General features: G+C 38.0%; 1 protein-coding gene across 3 annotated transcripts in view; it reads right to left on the bottom strand.

Annotated features, from left to right (window-relative positions):
- C2CD3 (C2 domain containing 3 centriole elongation regulator) overlaps positions 1 to 23,109 on the bottom strand; it is a 127,456-nt gene that overhangs the window by 55,642 nt on the left and 48,705 nt on the right. For all 3 annotated transcript variants that reach the window (XM_077776610.1, XM_077776621.1, XM_077776632.1), the window contains 9 exons: positions 19,586 to 20,077; positions 16,802 to 16,953; positions 14,779 to 15,025; positions 12,278 to 12,458; positions 10,690 to 10,873; positions 9,466 to 9,638; positions 7,750 to 7,873; positions 2,558 to 2,826; positions 2,089 to 2,178 (listed from right to left, as the gene is read on the bottom strand). In XM_077776610.1, the coding sequence (XP_077632736.1) occupies positions 2,089 to 2,178; positions 2,558 to 2,826; positions 7,750 to 7,873; positions 9,466 to 9,638; positions 10,690 to 10,873; positions 12,278 to 12,458; positions 14,779 to 15,025; positions 16,802 to 16,953; positions 19,586 to 20,077 (1,912 nt within the window). The remainder of the gene's footprint in view (positions 1 to 2,088; positions 2,179 to 2,557; positions 2,827 to 7,749; positions 7,874 to 9,465; positions 9,639 to 10,689; positions 10,874 to 12,277; positions 12,459 to 14,778; positions 15,026 to 16,801; positions 16,954 to 19,585; positions 20,078 to 23,109) is intronic.

Below are 23,109 nucleotides of genomic sequence, written 5' to 3'. Positions count from 1 at the left end.
TAAAGATGATGTGATGTGTATGTATATATACAGAACGTATATATACACAATATATATATACACATACATACATACAATGGAGTATTACTTAGCAATCAAAAAGAATGAAGCCTTGCCACTACATGTATGCAACTAGAGGGTATTATGCTAAGCAAGATTAGAGAAGACAAATATTATATGACTTCACTCATATGAGGAATTTAAGATACAAAACAGATAAACATAAAGGAAGGGAAGCAAAAATAATATAAAAACAAAGAGGGGGGACAAAACATAAGAGACTCTTAAATACAGAGAACAAACTGAGGGTTGCTGGAGGGGTTGTGGGTGGGGGGGACGGGCTAAATGGGTAAGGGGAATTATGAAAGACACTTGTTGGGATGAACACTGGGTGTTATACAAAGGTGATGAATCAATGACATCTACTTCTGAAATCATTATTGCACGATATACTAACTAATCTGGATGTAAATTTTTAAAAAAAGAGAGATTAAGAGACATATTAACAACAGCAACAACAACAAAACCAAAAAAAAGAAAAGAAAATTAAAAAAAGGAAACAACTCCCCTCCCCCAAAAACCTTGCCTCATATGATCCATGGGCACCAATTCACTTCTCCAACCCATAGTTTTCTCATATGCCAAATGAGGATATTAGGCCTCTAAAAGTCCTAATGAATCTAAAAATATATGATTCAGTACTGTGCTACATGAGGGATGGAGAAGAGGAGAAATACAATGAAAGAAAATAAAACAAAACTTGCCTACATCCCTATTCATTCCACTCAAACCTATTAAAACACATATACATCATTTAGAAAAAAAAGAGAAATGTTACGAAGGTGCTATAAATATGGGAAAAAAGTTATGAGTCAGGAGATATGGGGTCTAGTCCTAGGTCTTCCACTAAAGAAACTGCTACTTGGTGAACATACACCAAGGACCAGGCACTAGATTTCAAAATAATAATAGTTACTCTTTATTGAGTATCTATTGGGTGTCAGATATACTCTTAGGGCTTCATATATATAACTTCATTTACTTCTCCTGATAATACTGTGAAGTTCTGAGGGTTAAGTGGGATAATAATCCCTATTTTGCAGATGAGAAAATGGAAGTTCAGGGACTTGCCCAAATTCTCCTAACTACCACATTGTATAAGTGACGTAAGTGAGAAACCCTAGATACCAAGTTGTACAGACTTCTTCCTGGCAGGCACATAGAGAGTATCTGTTTATTAGAGTACTGCTCAAATTTTAATTCACAATTAAACTTGGGAGATGTGTGACGGAATTCTGGAAAGTAGATTACAAAATCCTAGGGAGGAAGATGGACAAGAGAAGGAAAGCTGACTTTACTGAGTACTTATTATGTGTTGGGTTCTTTATATATCCTATTTTCACCGGCCCCTACTTTGTATACTTGTTGGGATTAACTGTCTCCATTCATGAGATAAGAAAATTGAGGCTCAGAAAGGTCTAGGTCACTAAGCTAACAGTAAATAGGATAGGACCATTATTTCCAGACTACCTTGGAGGTCTTCTTTTGGGTCTTTACCTCTGTATTCTTTATTCAGTGAGTTAGGGGGGTACAGTGAAAAAGAATGGGTGAATCTGGATTTGATTTCCAGTACTGCCACTCACTAGTTGTGCAGTTTTAGCAAATCACTTAAATTCTGTGAGCCTAAATTTCCTCATCTGTAAAAATAAAAATAGTAAGATCCTGTATCCCCCACCAAGCAGGGTTATAAATGAGGCTCACACAATATCTGAGAAAATATTTCACAAAATGCTATATAATGGATATCACCATATTTATTTGTAGTAGTATCATCATCGTCATCTTCCTAGAGTAGGATGACAGTACAAAGTTTTGAGCTACTTTGCTTTGTTAGAAGACTTCTGAAATGATTAGGAGAGGACTTAAAATACTTAGAAAACTTCTGAGGTACCTGGGAGAACTCAAAAGCATGTGTTACGGGTCATGTTTTCTTTTGCATATCTTGCAGGGATCCATGAAAGATCTCTTGTAGGAAAGCAAATGGGGGGAAGGCAGTAGGATTACAAAGTAATAATCCAGAATCCTTACCAGATCTCCTGACCAGCAGCTCTTTTGTTGGAATCTTTACTACTCCAAGCAGATAATCTCTGATTGACTGAATACTGGTTATATCTCTGGCTGTTAAATAAAAAAAAAAAAAGAAAAATTATTTGATGCTCTGCTGACCAAAGGGCTAAACACTTCAACATGTATTTCCTAGGAAGGGCTATAAGCATTCAAAACAGAACCCCTTTTATTTTTTATTATTATTTTTTAAATGTTTATTTATTTATTTTGAGAGAGCATGTGCTTGGAAGGGAGGGGCACAGAGAGAGGGAGAGAGAGAATCCCAAGCTGTGCAAACAGCAGAGCTCAACACAAGACTCAGTATCATGAACTGTGAGATCACGGCCTGAGCTGGGATCAAGAGTCAGATGCTTAACTGACTGAGCCACACAGCTGCCCCCCAAACTTAGCCCCTTTTAATTCTGGTGGTGATGAGTCATTTGGTGCTCACCTGACTTGGTATCTTCATGATAAATAGCAAAGGTGACCTCTGCAAACTCCAACAGCTCTGCCAGAAAACAGGCCTCTCCACTGCAGTGCTGAGTCACCAAATTACATGAAAATTCAACATGATGGGAAAATTCAGGGCAGAAGGAACAGGCTACAGGGCGGGTTCGGCGCTGTTCTCCCTTGGGCAGGAAGGAGAGATGAGTGGTGACAAAGGCATTGACCCCGACTGTGGCACTGAACTGTAGAGCAGGTTCCAGCTCAGCCAGAGCCCTGTAAGGGGAGAAGGATGGGAATGAGAAGGTAGTAACAGAAGTCAGTTGGATTGCCAAGAAAACATCTTCACCATCTCCATGAGGCCACCAAGAATACTAACTGACCATGTATTTCCTATCTAGGCTTTGGGCAGAGCCACAGTGTGCTTTCTTAATAATTTAAATATCATAATGTATGTGTATGGGGTGGGGGACTGAGTTACACTCTCCTAGGACACTTCATTTTACTGTCACTAACCTTTAGCCAAAGACTATCAGGAAGCAACAGTAGTTGAACAACTTGGCTTTACTGCTCATTACACTAAGAAAGAACATACACCAAGGGAGATCATGGGAAATTTTAGTAAAAAGGTATCAGAATGGAATTCTAGCACTAGACTCACGTTAGTTGATTTGGAGGTTGCTCAAAAGTGGGGCTTTGCTCTCAATAAATGAATCTTATCTAGAAGGAGGGAAGACTAGGGGCACCTGGGTGGCTGGTCGGTTAAGCATCTGACTTCAGTCTAGGTCATGATTTCACCGTTTCTGAGTTCAAGTCTCACACTGGGATCTGTGCTGACAGCTCAGAGCCTGGAGCCTATTTAAATTCTGTATCTCTCTCTCGTGCCCTTCCCCTACTTGTGCTCTTTCTCTCTCAAAAATAAATGAACATTAAAAAAACAATTTAGAGGAGGGGAGACTAGAATAAGGATTAGGCTGTAATTGGTAAAGCAGAAGCAGTCACTCATTTTAGCCAGGATGGAGGGATGTTGGGTATTTTTGTGATTTTTATAACGACTTTGTTTTGGTTTGTTCCTAGACAAGATTATGGAGTAATTTTATTTTTGTCTCACTTCTTCATGGTTGCAAAGCAGCCTTGTCTGGTGCTGGCGTTCCGTGAGATTTATATGCTCAGCAAGAAAACACCAAGTCCAGCTACAAGTGGCAGGTCAGTTCCCAGATGTCTCTGGGGCTGCTTACCGTACAGACAGAATTTATCCATCTTTAACTGACATTCATAAAGAGTAGTCAAGTCTTTAGTGTGTGGGTATAGTATGAGAATAACTCCATTGCCCCAACTTCCCTAAGGGTATAAAACTGATATTTAGGCAAAGAGGTCACCTCTTTTTGAAGCATTTTCTGCCCAAAGATGACTTAGAGCGGTTCTTTCTTTACTGTACTTGGTATACATTAGTAGAGGGTAGTAACTTGGAGTTTGAATCCTGGTTCCACCATTTAATTCAATGTGTGACATTGGACAAGTTATTCAAACTCTTCCAAATTTCACTGTCCTCTCTGCTAAAATGAGGATAGCATAAGGATACAAACACTAAAGACGTATGTATAATTATATACTTATTGTATTTTCATTTCTAATGAAACTAAGTAACCTAAAATGATAATTAATGGGAGACTGGTGTTATGTCTATACAACAGCATGCTCTGAAGTATATATTATGCACAGGAAAAATGAGAGGGAAATAGATCAAATGCTAGTGGCTAAAAAAACAAGGATAAAATTTTCAAGGAGTGTTGTAAAAATTATCTTAAAGAATACATACAAAGCAGAGAATCTGTTATGGGCAATGAAAGGGCTCTAAATAGGAAACTCCCAGATATGGCATTAATAAGAGAGAAAGGTTTGGGCCCAAAGCCAGTCTGAATTCATTCATTCAATAATTATTACCTGACCATCTGCACTGTGTGTCATGCACTGGACTCAGAGCTGGATACATATAGTGGTGAAATACATGTATACAATTTCTTATTCTCGTGGAACTTAAAAACTAGTGCAGCAGGGTCTCTGCTGTCAATCAAGTGACATATAAACGTATGTCTATAACTATGTCTATATTTACACTGTGACCGCTTTTCCTTTGGTCCAATTATCATTTTGCTAGTACTTCGCTAGCAAATCAATGAACCCATTTATGTTCATGGAAGCTTCTACTCATCCGCAGTTAAAGATCAGGTTAGTTAAAAGACTCAAGTGAAAAAGAAAGAAAGGTGTCTGTTTACACAGACATTGAAAATGTATTTTCAGGAAGACCACTGGCACTTAAGATGAGGGTTGGTGTCTCTTGATGAGAGAAGGTTGACTTCATAGCACCTGCTATCTGGATACCAAAAATTCCTCTCTTCAATAAGATGCAATGTAAAACTTATTTCTGATTTTACTATATTCCACTGGCTAATAAAGGTAACATTATTTATACAAATTATCTATACAAATGGAACTAATTATTTGAATAGTAGTTAGTAGTTTATAAGGGGACTTCATATTTGTTAATTCTTACACTGATCCTCATAAAATCAGGAGAAGTATTCACAATTTCCATTTTTCAGATGAAGAAACAGACCCAGATAGGTAAAGAAACTACCCCGAGATCACGCACAGCTAGTGGAAAACGGGGTTGGGTCCATTTTCCAGTGCAATTTGTTTTCATTATACCATGTTTGTCTCGTATTTCGCAGAACTGTCCCAAACTATCAGAAAAATGTAGTGTTAGAATTGTCTTGGCTTCTTGCCCTTCCTTTTGAAAAGGTAACACAAACCAGATGCAGGACTTAAACTGCCTGTCATCTGATCTGACTTTCCCCATGACCCCCAGAGAGACAGACTACTGAGCTTCTTATCTATTATGCAGTCTCTCAGAGATCTACTATCAAAACTCTAAGTCTTTCTCTGCCAGTTAAATAATAGTTAACACCATACTTACAGATTCTGACCTTGGCTGGGTCTTACACAGAACAGGTATTCCATACACACAAGCTTCAGGCTTCCATGCCTTTGCACATGTCCTTCTCTTTGAACAGAATACTTTTCAGCTCTCTTGGGTATTTTGACATCTCCCACTCTTTTTTCAAGACTCAGATTAAGAAGGGCTCAGAATGCCAAGTTGAGCAGGTTAGAGTTTATCTTGGGAACCAGTAGTGCCTAAAGTCAAGTGTGTACAACCTAGGGGGTTTATATATAGGGTAACCTACTTGGGCATAGGAAGAAAATATTACCACTTCTATGTTTGTTATCACACATGTTAAAGTTTTATATATGCTGCTGTAGATTTTATAACATATTATAATATAGTAGTACATGAAGATGATTTATACATGAATAAGTACCAGATATTCAGAGGATATGCTGCGTATGCTAAACTTTTATTTGTTTATACTTATTTTATTTAGTTCATTTATTCATTTTGAGTGAGAGACTGCATGTAGGCATGCGCAAGTTGGGGAGGGGCAGAGAGAGAAGGAGAGTGAGAATCTCAAGCAGGTTCCATGCCGTCAGGGCAGAGCCCAACATGGGGCTCAAACTCACAATCCATGAGATCATGACCTAGTTGAAATTAAGAGTGGGATGCTTAACTGACTGAGCCACCCAGGCGCCCCTTATTTTTCTGTTAAGAGGAATGCAAAATTGCATTAAAATGCAATTTTATTAGGAATTAAAATGAGGAGACCACTGACAATGGAAAACCATCAAAAAAGTTTTAATGTTAGGGAATGACATAATTAAAAAACTGCCCTGGTATCATTGACACTAAAATGTTCTCAAGCAGTCACTGGAAATCCATTTGGAAGATTCAGTGATGGAAAATATTAACCAGGCTGAACATTTTACCAGTTGCATTAGTGTTAGATCTCATAAGGCAGTAATTGAATTTGTTATTTACAGACTGTGAAGTTAAAGGCAAATGATCTGACTCTAAGTTACAACAAGAAAAAAAGAAGTGAGGGAACACTTGCCTTCTTTTTTGAATTTGTGTCCAAAGTGAACTAGTCTACAGTAGAAGCATGACTTAGTTCTCTTTCTTGGTGGGCACCTTTCATATGCACTAGAATTATGCTATGTGGTGGCAGGGGGCACAAAGGAGTTCCAGCAGTGATTAGAGGAACTCACAACCTACTGGAGAAAACTCATGTATATAAATAACTGAAAGAGTATTCAAGTAACAAATAACTGCAAACAAGGTGCTAAAAGACAAAGGACAAAGCACCAATTCTGTCTATGTGTAGGAAGACATACAGGAAAAGCTGCAAAGGAAATAGGAGTTTGTTTAGTGGACAAAAGGAATAAGAACACTCAAGGTAGAGAGAAGTATGAACAAAGGCCTGAAGGAGATAAGGGAAGGCCATGCTATTTATATTCAGAAACAGTGCTCCAGGTAGAAAAAACAGCAAGACAAAATCCCTGAGAGGGACATGAGCTTGGTGTGTTCAGAAACAATAAAGTCAGTGGTTGGAGTAGAGTAAGCAGAGGGGAGATGAGCAGGAGAAGATGAAATCATAAACGTACTAAGGAGCCAGATCATGTTTGGTCTCATAGCCATTTAAGTAGTTTGACTGAATTTGAATGAGATGAAAAGTCAATGATGGCTTTTAAGCAGAGGTATGTCAAGGTCTGACTTAAGTTTTTTGAGGATCACTGGTTTCTGTACTGAGAACAGACTGAAGGGGAACAAAGGAGCAAAATGGGAGGTGATACTTAGAGACTGGATAGGAGATTATAGAAGAGCTGTAGTCATTGGCCCTGGCCTGGTTTGAAGGTGTAGGATATGACTGTAAATAAGTGGCCAAGTGGGGTAGAGGATAAGATAGTGGTTTGGTTTTTTTTAAAGATTTTTATTTTTAAGTCATCTCCACACCCAACGTGGGGCTCCATCTCATGACCCCGAGATGAAGAGTTACATGCTCTTTTGATTGTGCCAGCCAGATGCCCCAAGATTGCTGACCAAAGTCAACAAACTAAGTTGCTAATAACAGTTGAAGTAGTAAAGGTTGCAAGTGATTTACTCATTTATACTCTTACATGCTTTCTTAAAAGAGAAAGAAGAAAGTAAAGTGCTTACTGAACTGGAAATTGTACACAAGAATGTTTTGCATATGTGAGCATCATATACTGTGTGGACTGCAGTGAAAAAAGATGAGGTGGACTTACTTGGCTGCTGCTTGCAGACCACAGGCTCTGATAATCTCGACTGAAATAGAGACAGCTCGGGCAGCAAGAACTCCCTCTGCTGTCCTTGGAGTACGCCTGTACCTTAGGCCTACATCCAGTAAACCTGAAGAGGACAAAAGGAAAAAAGGTAGAAAAGTTAGTTTGCACAGTCTCTGTTCTCCCAAATCCCAAGTCCTGGTCAGAAGGAAGAAGATAAACATCTCAATCCTAATGAACAATAAGGGGCATGAGCAGTGAGATAATACATCCATGGTCAGAATCACTTTATATTATTGTACTTTAGAATTAATAAAGGCAGAACAAAAGTTACTATTTCACTTTACATCCAAGAAACTATTGTTCAGAGACTGAACTGCTTGTCAAGACTGCACAACTATCAGAGGCAGAACTTAATTCCAGATTTTTTTAACTCCCAGTTATCCTTATAAAATTGATATAGACTCTAGCCTTTCTTCATTTTTTAAACCTTTTCACACTTATACGTCTATCACCCTTGTACTACCACCACCTGAAACATCCCTTACATGCCATCCTTTTATAAAAACTCTACCTTCATACTATCACATTTCAGACAAAGCTTTAACAACAGTACAGAGGCACCTGGGTGGCTCAGTCAGTTAAGCATCCGACTCTTGATTTTGGTTCAGGTCATGATCTCATGGTTTGTTGAGTTTGAGCTCTGTGTGGGTCTCTGCACTGGGAGCATGGAGCCTGCCTGGGATTCTCTCTCTCCCTTTCTCTCTGTCCCCTCCCTCACTTGTGTGTGCATGTGTGTGTACTCGCTCTCTCAAAACTAAATAAATATTAAAAAGTAATAAAAGGGGTGCTTGGGTGGCTCAGTTGGTTGTCTGACTTTGGGTCAGGTCATGATCTCACAGTTCAAGGGTTTAAACCCTGTGTTGGGCTCTGTGCTGAAAGCTCAGAGCCTGGAGCCTGCTTCAGATTCGTCTCCCTCTACCTCTGCCCCTCCCCCATTCAGACTGTGTGTGTGTCTCTCTCTCTCTCAAATTAAAAAAAAAAAAAGCATTTAAAAAATTAAAAGATAGTAATAAAAAATTTAAAAAAATATATTAAAAAAACAGAAACAAGACAACAAACTGATCAGTGACAGTCAGGAGGAACAACTCAGTCTTAACAATGGCAAGATAAAACCTGTTTTGGCAGATACTCTCCAGCAAGCAAGCATAGGAACTTAATTTGGGAGGCTAATTCTAGTTATCTGATGAAGTACTTAGGGGGTAGGTCATCCTGAAGCAATTAGGATGTAATTCAAAAGTCTAAATTCTAATTAATTCCTTCCAACTTTAAATCCTAACCTCGTCCACGCTTATAGTGAATTCCCAGTTTATGCTAACTGTATTCCACCAAACCCACAGCTGCTCATGTTGCCTTGGAATACTAATTCTCTGAATACAGCTATGTAACACTTAGGCTTTATGCTGTGAGGCTTCTTATGCTGAAGTTACAGGTGAAATCAGACAAGCAATAGACAGTCCATGGAAATGTGAATTTTTTTTAAACTGCAGGCAAAATTTGCATACAATACATTCACACATTCATTTTTCTAAGTAATAGGTCATAGTTTTCATCAGATTCTTAAAAGGGTCTCACACAACATGAAGGATCACTATAGAGAAAAAGGGATACTTATATGTACTGACTTCAAAATGGAAGGACAAACTGGTCTTCAATTACCTGATGACTGGTTCCTCAGTTCCTTCCTGCTCTCAAGCCTGGGAGTTAAAGGGAGATTAAAGGTCTGTATTCCCACATCCTCATGGTGCTGCATGGTTACCATGGCACAGATCCTTGATAATGGCAAGGTTCCTTTGGCGACCATCTGGTCTCTCACGTTAGGGTAATAGTATCTGTAAGCCACAAAAGCACAAGCTGTCATTTGGAAGAATTAGGTGGATAAATGACTCAATTTGCCCAAGGGATCAGCTTTTGGTATCGAGTTATCTTTGGTGCCTGATTGCTCTATATTTGTGGTATATAGCTGTGGTCGCATCTGACTGGATTTATTGCCCATCATGTGGAGGAAGAGCTCAATAGTTATACTCTGTGTTCAAAACAAAGGCCAGCTTCCTACAAGCTTTCTGTTTGGATATCTGCATCTGACTTAGACTTCTGGGAGCAGACACTTTTAAGAGCATACATCCTGTACCAGTGAAAGTGATTCCAAATGGAGCAGTCCCATTCTCTTCTATAGCTTCAGGCTTACATCCCTCAAATTTAAAGGATCTGTTGGTATCTACTGTACTTCCTTCTCCTGTGAAAACATTCCATTCTTATATCAGTTTTCAATCAAACCTAAATTCACCTGATTGTTTTTGGGAAGTTTCTGGCAAGTAGACAGTACTTTGCTCTAGTTCTGCTGATGCTGTTTCTTCTTTTATATCTATACTCTCTTTGTCACTTCTTGGGAACAGGGGTGTAAAGGAGGCTGAGCCTTTTTATTCATGTCAAGTGTGTTAAATGAATGGATTTATATTTTACAAAGGCTACTTTTTCTGGTGGTGGGAATAACAGATTGTTAAGAAATTAGTCTAGAAGTGGGGAGACCAATCAGGAGGCTATCAGTAATTTAGGCATGATATGATGAGGGCCTGAACCAAATACAGCATAATAAGAAAATAAGAGACTGAAATATTTAAGAGTAGTAGGAGGTAAAACTGATAGAACTTCACTTGCAAATGTAGTAAGTGGTTAGAACCATGAGATACAACTGCTCCCAAGAGCCTAATAATTTAGTAGATTTAAATAACATCTGGAGATGAATCACTAATTAGCCAGATAATATAAAATAGGTTAGAAGGGACTGCTTAGCTTCCTTACAATTCAACTACGATGTTAAGGGAGGGATGCTCTATGATTGTGCACTTCCTTTCTAGGCACAAAATTGGTTTCACATTATACCTGCACCAGATTTCAAACTGGACTCCACCTCCAGGCATGGGCCCCTGTGCAGAGAAGGCACTCAGCAGAAGCCTTTGCACTGGAACCTCAGCTGGCAACAGAAGAGAGTGATGGTGCTCACTATTAAAGATGGGATCTGGAACACAGAGTGTGGTTGCAGATCTGAAAGGCTTCAAAGAGATTCCTTCGGAAAAGAAAAGCAATTCAGAATAATCCAACACAGCATTTAGTGCTTTATCTGTATAGCAAGACACTACGCTAATATCCTATTTCAATTTTATCCTCATAATACTTCTGTGAGGAAAACAAAGCAACTATTATTATTCCTACTTAACAGACAGGACATGGACATATTGAAGTTACATAGTGAACCCAAAGGTCTTAGAGGTAGTAGGCCATGTGCCTGGAGAACCTATATCTTCTATGTTACTTCTGTGAAGGTCCAGTTCCATAGTAGCTATGGCCCTCCAAAGGTCCTGTGATAATATAGAAGAAAGAGATCCTTGTGTTCCTGGACAATGTCTAAGGGTTGCAATTTCTCCACATCCTTGCCAACACTTGTTAGTCTGATTTTTGTTTTTGTTTTTTCTTAAAAATGACTGCCATCTTGGTAAAAAGAAGTGATATCCTGTGGTGATTTTGGTTTTCATTCCCTAAATGACTAATGATGCAGAGTATCTTTTCATTTGCCTATTGGCACCATTTTTATATCTTAGGAGAAATGTCTATTCAGATGTGAATATTTTTTAATTAGACCGTCTTTATATTATTTGTAAGAGTTCTTTATATATTCTGGATACAAGTCCCTTATTTGAACCCTAAAATCAATACTGGCAGTGCTTTTGCAATTATTTGTGGACATGCTCAGAATGGCAAAAATTTGTCACCTGACTTGATCCTTCCCAGCTGAGTTTGAACAAGGGGACACTTTGCTTTCTTGTTTTAGCTCTCAGAAATGATAAGACGATGGAGATAGTAGGGGGTAGTATAGTGTAGTGCAAGAATATCTAGCTCTGGGGCCAGCTGGATGGGGTCTGAATGCCAACCATGTTACTGTTACTGGGGCAGTCTCAGTCACTTAACATTTCTCTCTTTTGTAAAAATATAGAAAACAGAATCTACTAGGGTAAGTTTTTTAGGATTTACAACTATGATCTATGTGAGATATATATGTACATATTTCTCCTAAGAGCAACGGTTTGGTATTCCCTAGTTCAGTGTTTGATGCTGTTATGTCATGTAGAATATAACTATCTTGAATAATGAGAATCAATTGTATATGTATAGACGATAAGAGTGAGCAGGCAAAATATAAATAATGGGTAGGATCTAGGTAAAGGGTATACAGACGTTCTTTGTACTATTTTTGTTAACTTTTCTGCAAATTTGAAATCATATCAGAATAAAAAGCTACAAAAAAAAAAAATAAGAAGAGAAAGTTTTAAAACCTAGCCTATCTCCTGTACTACCCAAGTAGGGCTCAAAACATTTAGGAACTCAAAATTCACTCAGAAAAAAAAAAAAAATCCTAAGTATAGCCAATTAAAGAACCACGTAAGAATGAGAAAGCCTGACCTCCTAAACCTACCGTTTTCAAGGAATTCAGGTCCTTTTAGCACACTGGATTGAGAGTCTTGAACTGGAAAGTAGTACTGGACATAACAATCTGCTTCTCCCCAGACTGTTGCCTGAAGAGGAGCTAGGCCTTTAACGCTCTCTACATGGAGTTCAAAGTGATGCTCCATCAATCCATCTCTTTGGTCCTCTGCCTATTAAATGAAATAGAGATAATGATGAAGTTTAAAGAAAAAAATTTTCTTGGACTATTCCTGCTTCTCTATGAAACCTGAGTACAGAAGAAGAAATAGTCATAATTAGCTGATACTAAAACAGTTACCTGATTTTCATTGTGTATAAATCTCACAACTGCTCACTGTAATCAGATCCAGCTGGATTTACTCTAGACTGTGAGCCTAAGTCAGTATTAGGAAATCTATAAATGTATTTCAGTGCATTAATAGAATAAAGGAAAGAAACATGACTATCTCAATAAATGCTTAAAAGGTATTTGATAAAATTCAATCAGCTCCTGATTCCTAGTACATTAAGAATAGTATACATTAATAATATCTTCATTAAAGAATACATACGTCAAGCAAACAGGTATTAATTTATGTACATTTTTAATGAAGGTGGGAATAACACCAAGACTATTCATTAATGGTAAGGACTAGTCAGGAAGGTTACTGAAAGTAACTTCTACTGATAACAATTTAATGTTTTTATTATTTACTACAGCCACACACTATACCAAGCCTGTGACTTGTAGTAGTTAATTTAACATGTATAGCTAACGACAGTGGAACAAGGTTTGAACTCAGGTAGTCGGACTCTAGAGCCAAGGCTCTTTACTTCTACTCTATACAGCCTCAACAGACACAAGACAACTGATAACTGGGAATATTCAAAGGGGGAATTCAGGATTCAGAAAAGAGTCAAATTATATGATTTCTATGTGTTTAACATTCTAACTACTAATTCCATGAATGTGGAACAGAGATTGCATAAGGTCTTTGCTTTGTATTCTAAAAACATTTATCATTAATATCTGTTCCAAAACCTTCCTTAGGGAAACAGAAAATTTTCATTTTGATTCTCCAGAAAGGAAAAACAATCTTAGTAGCTACTTAATTTGGCTGTACAGTATTACAGTCATTTATAATTCAGTTCTGAAGATGCTGAAATTGACAAGGGATATGAGGAAACACGATTTATTTATAGATATAGATATAGGAGGAAAAACTATTTATAGATATCTAATCTTTCAGAGAGTTCTTTTATGCTCATAATGAGTAACATTTTCTAACTTTTGGTATGCAATTTAACAAAAATTGAGTCTACACTGCAAAGTGAGGGCCATATATAATACCTAAAATAGACTTAGGAATATTAAAGATAAGTTTTCTGTGTTTATGCTTTTGTGTCATTTTCAAATTTAGAAAGCTACTATTATCTACTGGTAGACACTAGTCTAATCTAATAGATTAACAGAAACAATAAAGAAAAGTTTGAAGTTCATAACATACAAATAAACAATAGCCCAGTCATAGACATTTTCCTAATAGTTCTTTCTCTGCCAGAGACATCACATTTGTCATTCATATTCAGATTAGAAAACATACTTAACTCACGTGGAGACTGAGATTTGGCTCTGCTAGTAAGGACACCAAAGGTAAGATACAGTAGGACATGACACAGTAGAATGAAGACTGGACTTCAGAAGGCCTGTGTCTGAACTCTGATTTTTCTCATTCTTAGCTATGTGACTCTGGTAAGTAACATAATCTCTTTGGTTCTGTTTCATCACTTAAAAAGAGAATGATAATGACTCACCTCATGTAGTATTAGGAAAATACACATGAAAAAGTGTATCAATGTGCTTTCTGAATTGTCCAGCACTGTACAAACTATTTTTAAGAATTTATTGGTAGAAATACAAGAAAGTTCCCTACAACCTTCCAACTGGTTTGTCTGAGAAACAGAGTAAGATCTGCTGACTTACATTTGGGATCATTCTCAACCTCCTACACCCATTTAGCGCCCCTTGATTATCTTTTTTTTAATTAAGACTTTTTAAATGGAGTTTTACATTCACCCCAATTTTTTAAAAGGCAATTACATTAGTAAGTTAGAGGATTAAGATGTGGCTGTCCAATTAGTTTCTTTATAGATTCAAAAAGCTCAGAGGGACACAGATATACATTTAAACCATAAAAAATAAATAATTCCTTTAATCTATAGCAAGAATTAGGGTGCAAATATGTTTCTTTTTGCTAATGAAATAAGGATCTGGGGCAATGGTTTTACTAAAACATACAAGATAAAATGAGATTATGAAACAAAATCTGCTAAGAGAATAGATTTCAAGTGCTCTCACCACACACAAAGTTAAGTGGGTGAAGTGACTGATAACATTAATTGGCTTCATTATGGTAACCATATCATAGTGTTACATATATCAAAACATCATGTTATACACCGTAAAATGAGATTATGGTTTTTGTGAATAATCAAGTGTTTAGTGACTACCATAGCAACAGATGCTACAGATGGCTGGTCCAGAAAATGGGCTGGCCGAGGGCTGAAGGGCGGAAGTGTTCCTTCTTCATTCTTTAATCTTTGTAGTGCCATTATCTGATCTGAAGAACCCATGGCTAAAAAGACACGAAGACTCCCATTTTGGTGGCCTGAGAACACATCAATCACAGGCATGTAGCTGTCAACAGCAACAACTGGGTACTGAGCATCAAGCAGCAGGCAAGAAATTTTGGGATCTCTAGAGGGAGAGGAAAGTATGAATGAGCAAATAATAACCATCAATCATGTCTCAGAGCTGCTGCAGGATTTCCTACCTGGCTTATTTTCTCAGTTTGTTAAAAATAGGTCTATAGCTACAAAAGTAATAATGGTCTGAAAAAACATGATTCTACCACAACTTATCAAATAAAAATTACCAGGCAGATAAGTTCTAAATGTAGCAATCTGGAGGCAGGGAATGTGTCTGATTTATCTCTGCTATCATCATGACACAAATCCAGCATCTGGGATTGAGAACAATCTCAGTACAAGCTTATTGAACTGCATTATTTTACAAGGAAGCAGTGTGGTCAACTTGAAAAAGTACGGACTTCGATGTCTGGCAGGTAAGAACTGGATAGTAATACCAATACATCTTCCATCTACAATCCTTCTAACACTACAAAAGTTAATATTATCCACTATTAACAGAGGAGGAAAAAGTCCAAATGCTCACATACCATGCTAGATCTTAGCTCTGTCATTTACTTGTTGGATGACTCTAAGTAATCAATTTAACATTTCTAAGTCTGTGTCCTCTTCTGTAAAATGTAGGTAATAAAACTTCCATCAAAAGGCTGGTAGTACTAAGCTAACAAATACAAAATACCAACTACAATACTTAGTACACAATAGATACTAAGTAACTGGTAGCTACAATTGTTTTATGCTCTTTCAGCAAAGAATGGGGTGTAATGAAATGAGAAGGGAAGGGAAATACCAGACTACAGTAATATCACAAGTAAAAAGGGGGAAAAAACCGAAGCCTACAGCTGACAGTGGCATGATTCCAGTAGCACTCCTTAGCCTGACCATGCTTTCCAATGCTACCATCATAAGTATTCCACCGTTTACAGAAGGCTTACCCATTTATTTTCTCACTGGACTGTCAAAATTGTGCCACAAGGGAGACAGGGGGTCTATCATCACTCTCATTTTACAGATGACGAAAAGAAAGCCAGAGAGGTTGACTTTTCTAAGTCAAAGGACAAGTTTCCTCATTTGTAAAAAGTGGATAATGATAATACTTCCTGAAGTTATAGAAAGGCTAACATGAGACAGTGCTCACCAAAGTGTTCTCTGTAAAATGTAAAACACAACATTTAAAACATAGCACCATGAGAAAGGTCTTAGGAAAGAAGTCAGTGCTAAAATCATTAAAAATCAGTACCTCGAGCCCAAACAAAAATTAACAGTCTGTTGTTAGGGCAGAAATAACCTTCAGATAAATCAATGCCCAACTGAGTGATAAGGGAGGTACAGTGATCAAATTGAAGCTCCAAAAGACACACTCAGTAGAGAAATCTTGCAATTAGCTGATGTAAACAATGCTAATGTTTCTGTGACAGAGATAAACCATTAATTTTGTGAGGTGATAACCTTTGGTAGTAAAATTTCTTGGTGAGGCAGTAGAACTCTCTGGGTTCTAAGCCTGTTTCTACTACTTACAATATATATAACAAGTTACTTAAATCCTCTGTTAACTCATCTGTGTAAAAGTTACCTGGCTTAGAAAACTGTTGTGAGGATTAAATGACTTGATGCATGAAAGGTTCTTAGCATGGGGCCTGAAACATGGTAAGTAGTATCTGTAAACTGTTTTAACATAGGAGAAAGAGCAGCCACTGTGGTGACACTGAGGAAAGTCCTCCAAGGTATTATAGGCTAGTCATGTTTGCAAACCCAAAGAATTCCTCTTCAGTCGAAACAAAGTTAAAGATGCAAAGTAAAGAATACTCCAAAAGATCCTATTTACTTGAATGACATGTAAAACTGATGGAGGGGGAGTTTCACCAGCCCGAGCAACTTGTCCTGTCCTGGGCTTCGCACCTTGTTCCAAGTTTCAATTACCATCACATTGTTCTTCAGTCTTTCCAGGTATTTGGAAGACAGAGAGACAGGAATCACCTGGGGAGAGGAACAATCAAAAAACAAAACAAATACCCACACCTGAGAAAAAGGATTAATTTACACTTTTATTCAACAAGTACTAACTGAAAGCCATGTACAGTGCTAGGAACTGAAGACATTAAAATAAAACCCACTCTGTATTCTCAAGAGAAGCAAGTCAGGTGTAAGAGCCCAACTGAAGGCCAAATACAAAATGGAAGGAGTTCTCTGATGACAAAGGTCATATAGATGAGACTTTGAGGACACAGACATGTCAATGACTGTGCCTGTCTGCTTCATTCAAGCCTTTCTAAGGCAAAATGACCTATTTGTAAATCCCTGCAGAAAGATAGATGTTTCTGAAACAAAGATGGCTACTGATTAGACAAGAGTTGAGCACCTAATCAAAGGGCAGCCAACCCACTAGTTGGATGGAATGGCCTAGTGCAAAAAGCTCTGCCCAATCCATGTCATAGTAAACAACAAGTCAACTGTTCATTTGGATTTCCAATGGAAAGTTATTTGAGAACTGGCCAGCCAGCTGGTAGCTGAAAGAGAAAGAGAAGTCACAAAGAGAAGCAGAGATCTGCAGCCGAGAGAGAATCTGTTTCATTAATGGCAGAATCAAGGGCTCATCAATTTGAAGTGACCTAAGCTGCAATATAACTGCATCAGCAGAGAAGAGATAAGCCCCATGATGAAACCAATAGAAAACATGAAAGGAGAAAGGGTGAAATCAGAAATGATGTAAGGCAAGATAAGACAAAGACACCAGAAAGGCAGAGAACCTGAGCATACCTACTTTTGTATACATCTAAGAAACTCCAATTACATAAGTACATAAGCACATTTCTGTTCTGTGAAACCAAAGTAAAACAGCGACCTAACCTACAAAGGGGAGATTTTAGAGAAAGCTGCTGGCAGAAAGTATTCCTAAATTCTTAAGGATAAGCAAAAGTTAACTAGTATAAAACGCTCTAGTAGGAGTCATGAAGGATGAGAAGAATATGCAATGCAGAGAAAAAGCACACATAAAGACATAGGGGTAGGGAAAAAGAACACTTAGCAAACTGTGAGTAGCTGAGTATAGCTGGACTATCTAGTGTAAAGGGAAGAGTGACAGGAGTTGAGACTGGAGAAGTACAGGCAGGCAGTTGTTAAACAGGCTTATAGTCCAAAGTAAACATCTGAACCATCCCCTAAAGGCTATGGGGAATCACTGAAAAGTTTAAAGCAGGGGAATAAAATATTCAGGTTAGTGTTTTAGAAAGATGATTCCTATTGGTACAAAAAAGAATGGACAGAGAGAGACAGACTAGACTGAAGGCTATTTGGAATGAGAAAGAGAGCCTGAATGAAAGCAGTAGCAGCGAAGTTGAATGAGAGGATTGAGTCTGGAGAAAATGAAGTTTGCAGCATCTACTGGATTCGGTGAATAGTTATATAATAACAAGTCAAGGATACCTTTCAGGGTCTGCTCGGGTTTCTGAGTAGATTACAATATGAACTAGGGCAGATAGGAGGAGGAGGAACAGATTTGGAAAGAATAATAAATTCAGATTCAGACACATTTGAATTCCTTCTTTCATTTATACACCTTTATTAAATAAATACCTGTGATATGCCAGGCAGTGCATTAGATGCCAAGTGTAAAGTGCTTTTGAGACATCTGGGGATAATGGCCAGCAGTTAGACAGAGAGATCAGAAACCTGAAGGAATGTCCGGCCTACATGAAAGTATAGATTTGGAAGTTAGCTCCATAAAAATAATAGCTGAAGCTATGAGAGTAGAAGTAGTGACCATGGGAAAAGAGGAGTGGTTTGAAAGAGTGCCAGGAATAGAGCAATGAAGAGGAGCACCAACGGGAAAACAAGTGCTGGGGTCACCAATCGTCTCACAGTTTTCCCACTGGCCCAAAGACCGAAAAAGAGCAGTTGTTGATTCAGGAAGAAAATAAGAGAGTAGAGTTACAAAAATCAAGAAAGGAAATTATTGTTTTTGAAAGTTTGAGAAAGAGAGAGAGACGAGAGCATGAGCCAGGGAGGGGCAGAGAGAGAGGGAGACAGAGAGAGAATCAAGCAGACTCTGCTCTGTTAGCAGGAAGCCCGACATAGGGCTCAACCCCACAAACTGTGAGATCACGAACTAAACAAAAATCAATAGTCAGACATTTAACTAACAGAGCTGCCTACGTGCCCCAAGAAAGAAACAATTTAAGCAAGAGCATCAAATTCTACAGAGAAATCAAGTCAGATAAGTATTAAAGGAAGTGGAGGAATAAATGAGATAAAAAATTAAAAAAGAAATTAAAAAAGAGTTTAGAGATACAGAAAAGAAAGGGGAAAGTTTAGTCCTAGAGGAAGGAGATAAAGGAACAGGATTCAGAACTTAGAGAAAAGAAACAGTGGAAAACCATATCAACTTAGAAGGAAATGAAGACACAAAAAGTTTTAAAATGTTGACAATGTCTTTTCCTCTTCCCATCCCATAGCGGGAATGGATCTGCACACCAGATAATTACAAAGGTCTTCCCCAGTCTGAACGTTCTATGTTTCCTTTATAAAGGAACTATGACTTGGGAAACATACTGGTCTCTCACCTTCATATAGCCCTAATGGATATAGAAGGTTAAGATATGTACAAAGTTACCTGAGAAAAGTTAAAGACTGGTTGCGTTGTACCCCATGCGATGACAGATCTGGTGACTTCCTCTGTGCTAAAAAGTTTGCAATTTAAATAAACATTGCATGGCGGAGGTTTGTCAGATTCTCCAGTAATGAAATCTTTCCCATCTGGCACCATCAACAGCACATGCAACAGCAAAGTGCTCTCTTTTGTTGACCCATCTGTCTTGTTTGCTAAATTGTGAGAGGCTGGCACAGCCATGAAGGTTGAAGGATTTGGCACAACAGGGCTTGATGACTTTGGGTTGGAGAGTACCAAATTCTGCACTTTCTTTGCAACTTCTTCGTGAATTTGATTTAGGTTCTCTGGATTTTTAGTACAGGTAAGATGTTCACCAGGTTCTGATGTCTTATCTGGACTTGTAACAGTACAAAGTGGGCTATGTTGGATGCTGTCACTTAATTTAGTATTCGCACCAGTGAAATCCTTGTTATCTATAACAAGCTCCAAAGTTACCTATAAAACACCAAAGGAAGAGTTAGTGGGAATGTTTTCTGAAATCAGAATTAGAATTTTGGAGCTAGAGGAAATTAGATTATTAGAAGATAATTAACTCATTCTCAAATACCATAATAGTAAGAACACTAATAGACTGTATGTACATTACCTTATCAGGATTAAGAAAAGCTAGACACAATTTGTCAAAATATAAGCTGAGCCTGGAACATCATCTTGTGCTAAAAAATAAGGATGTGCTCAGAAAAAGATGGAGACATATTGAAAGGACACAGAATTCAGTCAAAGGAGCTCACATTGGCCAAATCTGGGACAATCTGAGCATCAAAATGAACAATAATAGTAAAGGACTATAACCTATTGAATAATGTAAAAAACCATGAGTCTATATCGATATAAATACAGGAGAGGGGACAACTTTTCTGTAGAGTAGAATGCAATTAGTAAGTACATATGGAATTGAGAAGTTAGAAAATCATCATCTTACAATCATTATAGTAATAAGTGATTCAGGTAAACCACAGTGGAGGACATTCTACAAATAAAAAGCCACACTTAAAAAAATATATCAAAGTACTAAAAGACAAAGAAGGGCTGCAAAATTGTTCTAGACTCAAAGGAGATTACAGAGAGATGACATGTAATGGATAATCCTGGAATGGAAAAAAAATTCTTTAAATGGAAGTATTGGCACAATTGGTGAAACTTCCATATGGACTACAGACATTACCAATGTTAAGTTGATCTTTTCTTTAATTTTTTTTAATGTTTTATTTATTTTTGAGAGAGAGAGAGACAGCGTGAGTAGGGGAGGGTCAGAGAGAGAGGGAGACACAGAAACTGAAGACAGGCTCCAGGCTCTGAGCGGTCAGCACAGAGCCCGACACGGGGCTTGAACCCACGGACTATGAGATCATGACCTGAGCCGAAGTTGGATGCTTACCTGACTGAGCCATCCAGGTGCCTCAAGTTGATCTTTATAATTGTTCAGTGTTTTGTATGATAATGTCCTTGTTCTTAGGAAATACAAGAATTTAGGGGGGAAAGAGGCATGTCTATAACTTATTCTCAAATAGTTCAGAAAAAAATTGTGTGTGGGTGTGTATGGGGGAGTGCACAGGGAGACAAAGAGAAAAAGACAGGGAGAAAGGGAGAGACAGAAGATAATTATAAAGCAAATGTGACAAATGTTAGTAATTGGTGAGTCTAGGTAAAGGGTATGTGAGTTCTCTGTTCTATTTTTGCAATTTTTCTCTAAGTTTGAAGTTATTAGTGATAAAGGGGACTTGGTGTTCCCTTTATTTAAAACCACATCCAAGTTCTTTCACTCTATTGAATATGGACAGCAATCTATCTACAACAGTACTCCTCTCAACAGAGCCAGGAAAGAAACAATTTCTAGTCCATCAGTTCTATTAATTCCTCTTTTCTGATTTTAACCCTGCAGTCCAGAATGGATGAGGCAAACAAAAAATAAAATTTTGATAGGGGAAGAGTAATGTGATATTATTTTTTTAAAATAGTTTTTATTTATTTTTGAAACAGAGAGAGACAGAGGATGAATGGGGGAGGGGCAGAGAGAGAGGGAGACACAGAATCCGAAACAGGCTCCAGGCTCTGAACTGCCTGCACAGAACCCGAGGTGGGGCTTGAACCCACGAACCGCGATATCATCACCTGAGCTGAAGTCGGACGCTTAACTGACTGAGCCACCTAGGAACCCCAAGAGTAATGTGATATTAATTTTCTGGAATGACAATCACATAGTCCTTAAAATGAACAGGTATTTATTTATTTATTTATTTATTTTTAAATTTTTCAAAAGAAGGTATATATTTAATGGTCTGTCACAATGATGAATATAACAACAGAATTTCTACTTATTTTCCTCTAAGTTTTAAAACATGCAGTTAGTTAAAAAAACAAAACAGGAACAACTAACTTTCTATTTAAAAGGTCTTATTCCAATACAGTCAAATATTTTGCAAGTTAAAAATTGCACTCAGCAAAGCCAGTATGCCACACAGCTTGCACAGAACACTATTGTAGATTATGAACATAATTATAAATTCTCAAGTTGCCTGTATTATGGTTTTAGAATTCTCTAGGAACAACGTCTCCTGGGGTCCGCCTGGCACAGACCACGCCCACCACCCCTGCTCTTCTGGTGTCACTGTGCCTATGTGAGAATGAAAAACATCGTGTATGCACACACAATTGTAGGTTCTGCTCTAGTCAGGGAATGGAGAAGTGATAAAGACACTTCTAGAATAATGAAACAAAGTTATCCTCTGAAAATAAAGCTGAACAAATCACCATAAAAGGGAAAAAAAGAAAAGATCCTATAGGGAGATGGTCCATTCCAAAGGATGAACTGTCAAGCCCCCATGAGAATAACCACACCCTCTTCCATAGAGTCCAGGGAAACCTCTTGCTTCTTAATGAGTCAATTGGATAGGGCTCCTTTTTGCACAAGGTTCTTTGAGGGTGATTGACAGAAAAGGGAGTTAACAAATAAGGGCTTGATACCATTTATTAGGCATGATCAAAATACCTTGATCATCATTAGAGTCAGAAAAGGAAATTTGTGCAACTGCCTCCCTTGTTAAACATACCCATCTTAAAGTGTTCAGTTGGTTGCCCATCAAAAGGGAACTCAAAAAGAGCAGGTTTCTGGGAGGCTGTCTGAGTGGAGAAGAATCACTAAACAAATGGATCAAATATGTGTATGTTAGAGGGCAGATGCCCTGTGGATTGAAGAGTGAATCCAGGGCATGGGTTTAAGGAGGCACAAAGCAATATTTGAAAAATCAGGAAGATGAGAGATGGTGGCTTGAACAGGTATTTATTACCAAAAAGATGAGGAAGGAAGCAGAGAGGGCTTCCAAGAGGAGGCAGCAGCATGAAAATCAAGATTAAAAGCATGGAGGTATGAACCAGCATGATACCTATTGATTCTTTACATGGTTTGATATGGCTACTGGTAAGGAAGCTGCAAGTGGTAGGCTAGGGCCAAAGAGTGAGTCCTGTAT

The sequence above is a fragment of the Crocuta crocuta genome, unplaced genomic scaffold (assembly GCF_008692635.1).
Source record: "Crocuta crocuta isolate KB4526 unplaced genomic scaffold, BGI_CrCroc_1.0 scaffold271, whole genome shotgun sequence".
NCBI lineage: Eukaryota > Metazoa > Chordata > Mammalia > Carnivora > Hyaenidae > Crocuta > Crocuta crocuta.
The sequence above is the reverse complement of the archived record's forward strand: the minus strand, read 5'-3'. Positions and strand labels throughout refer to the sequence as shown.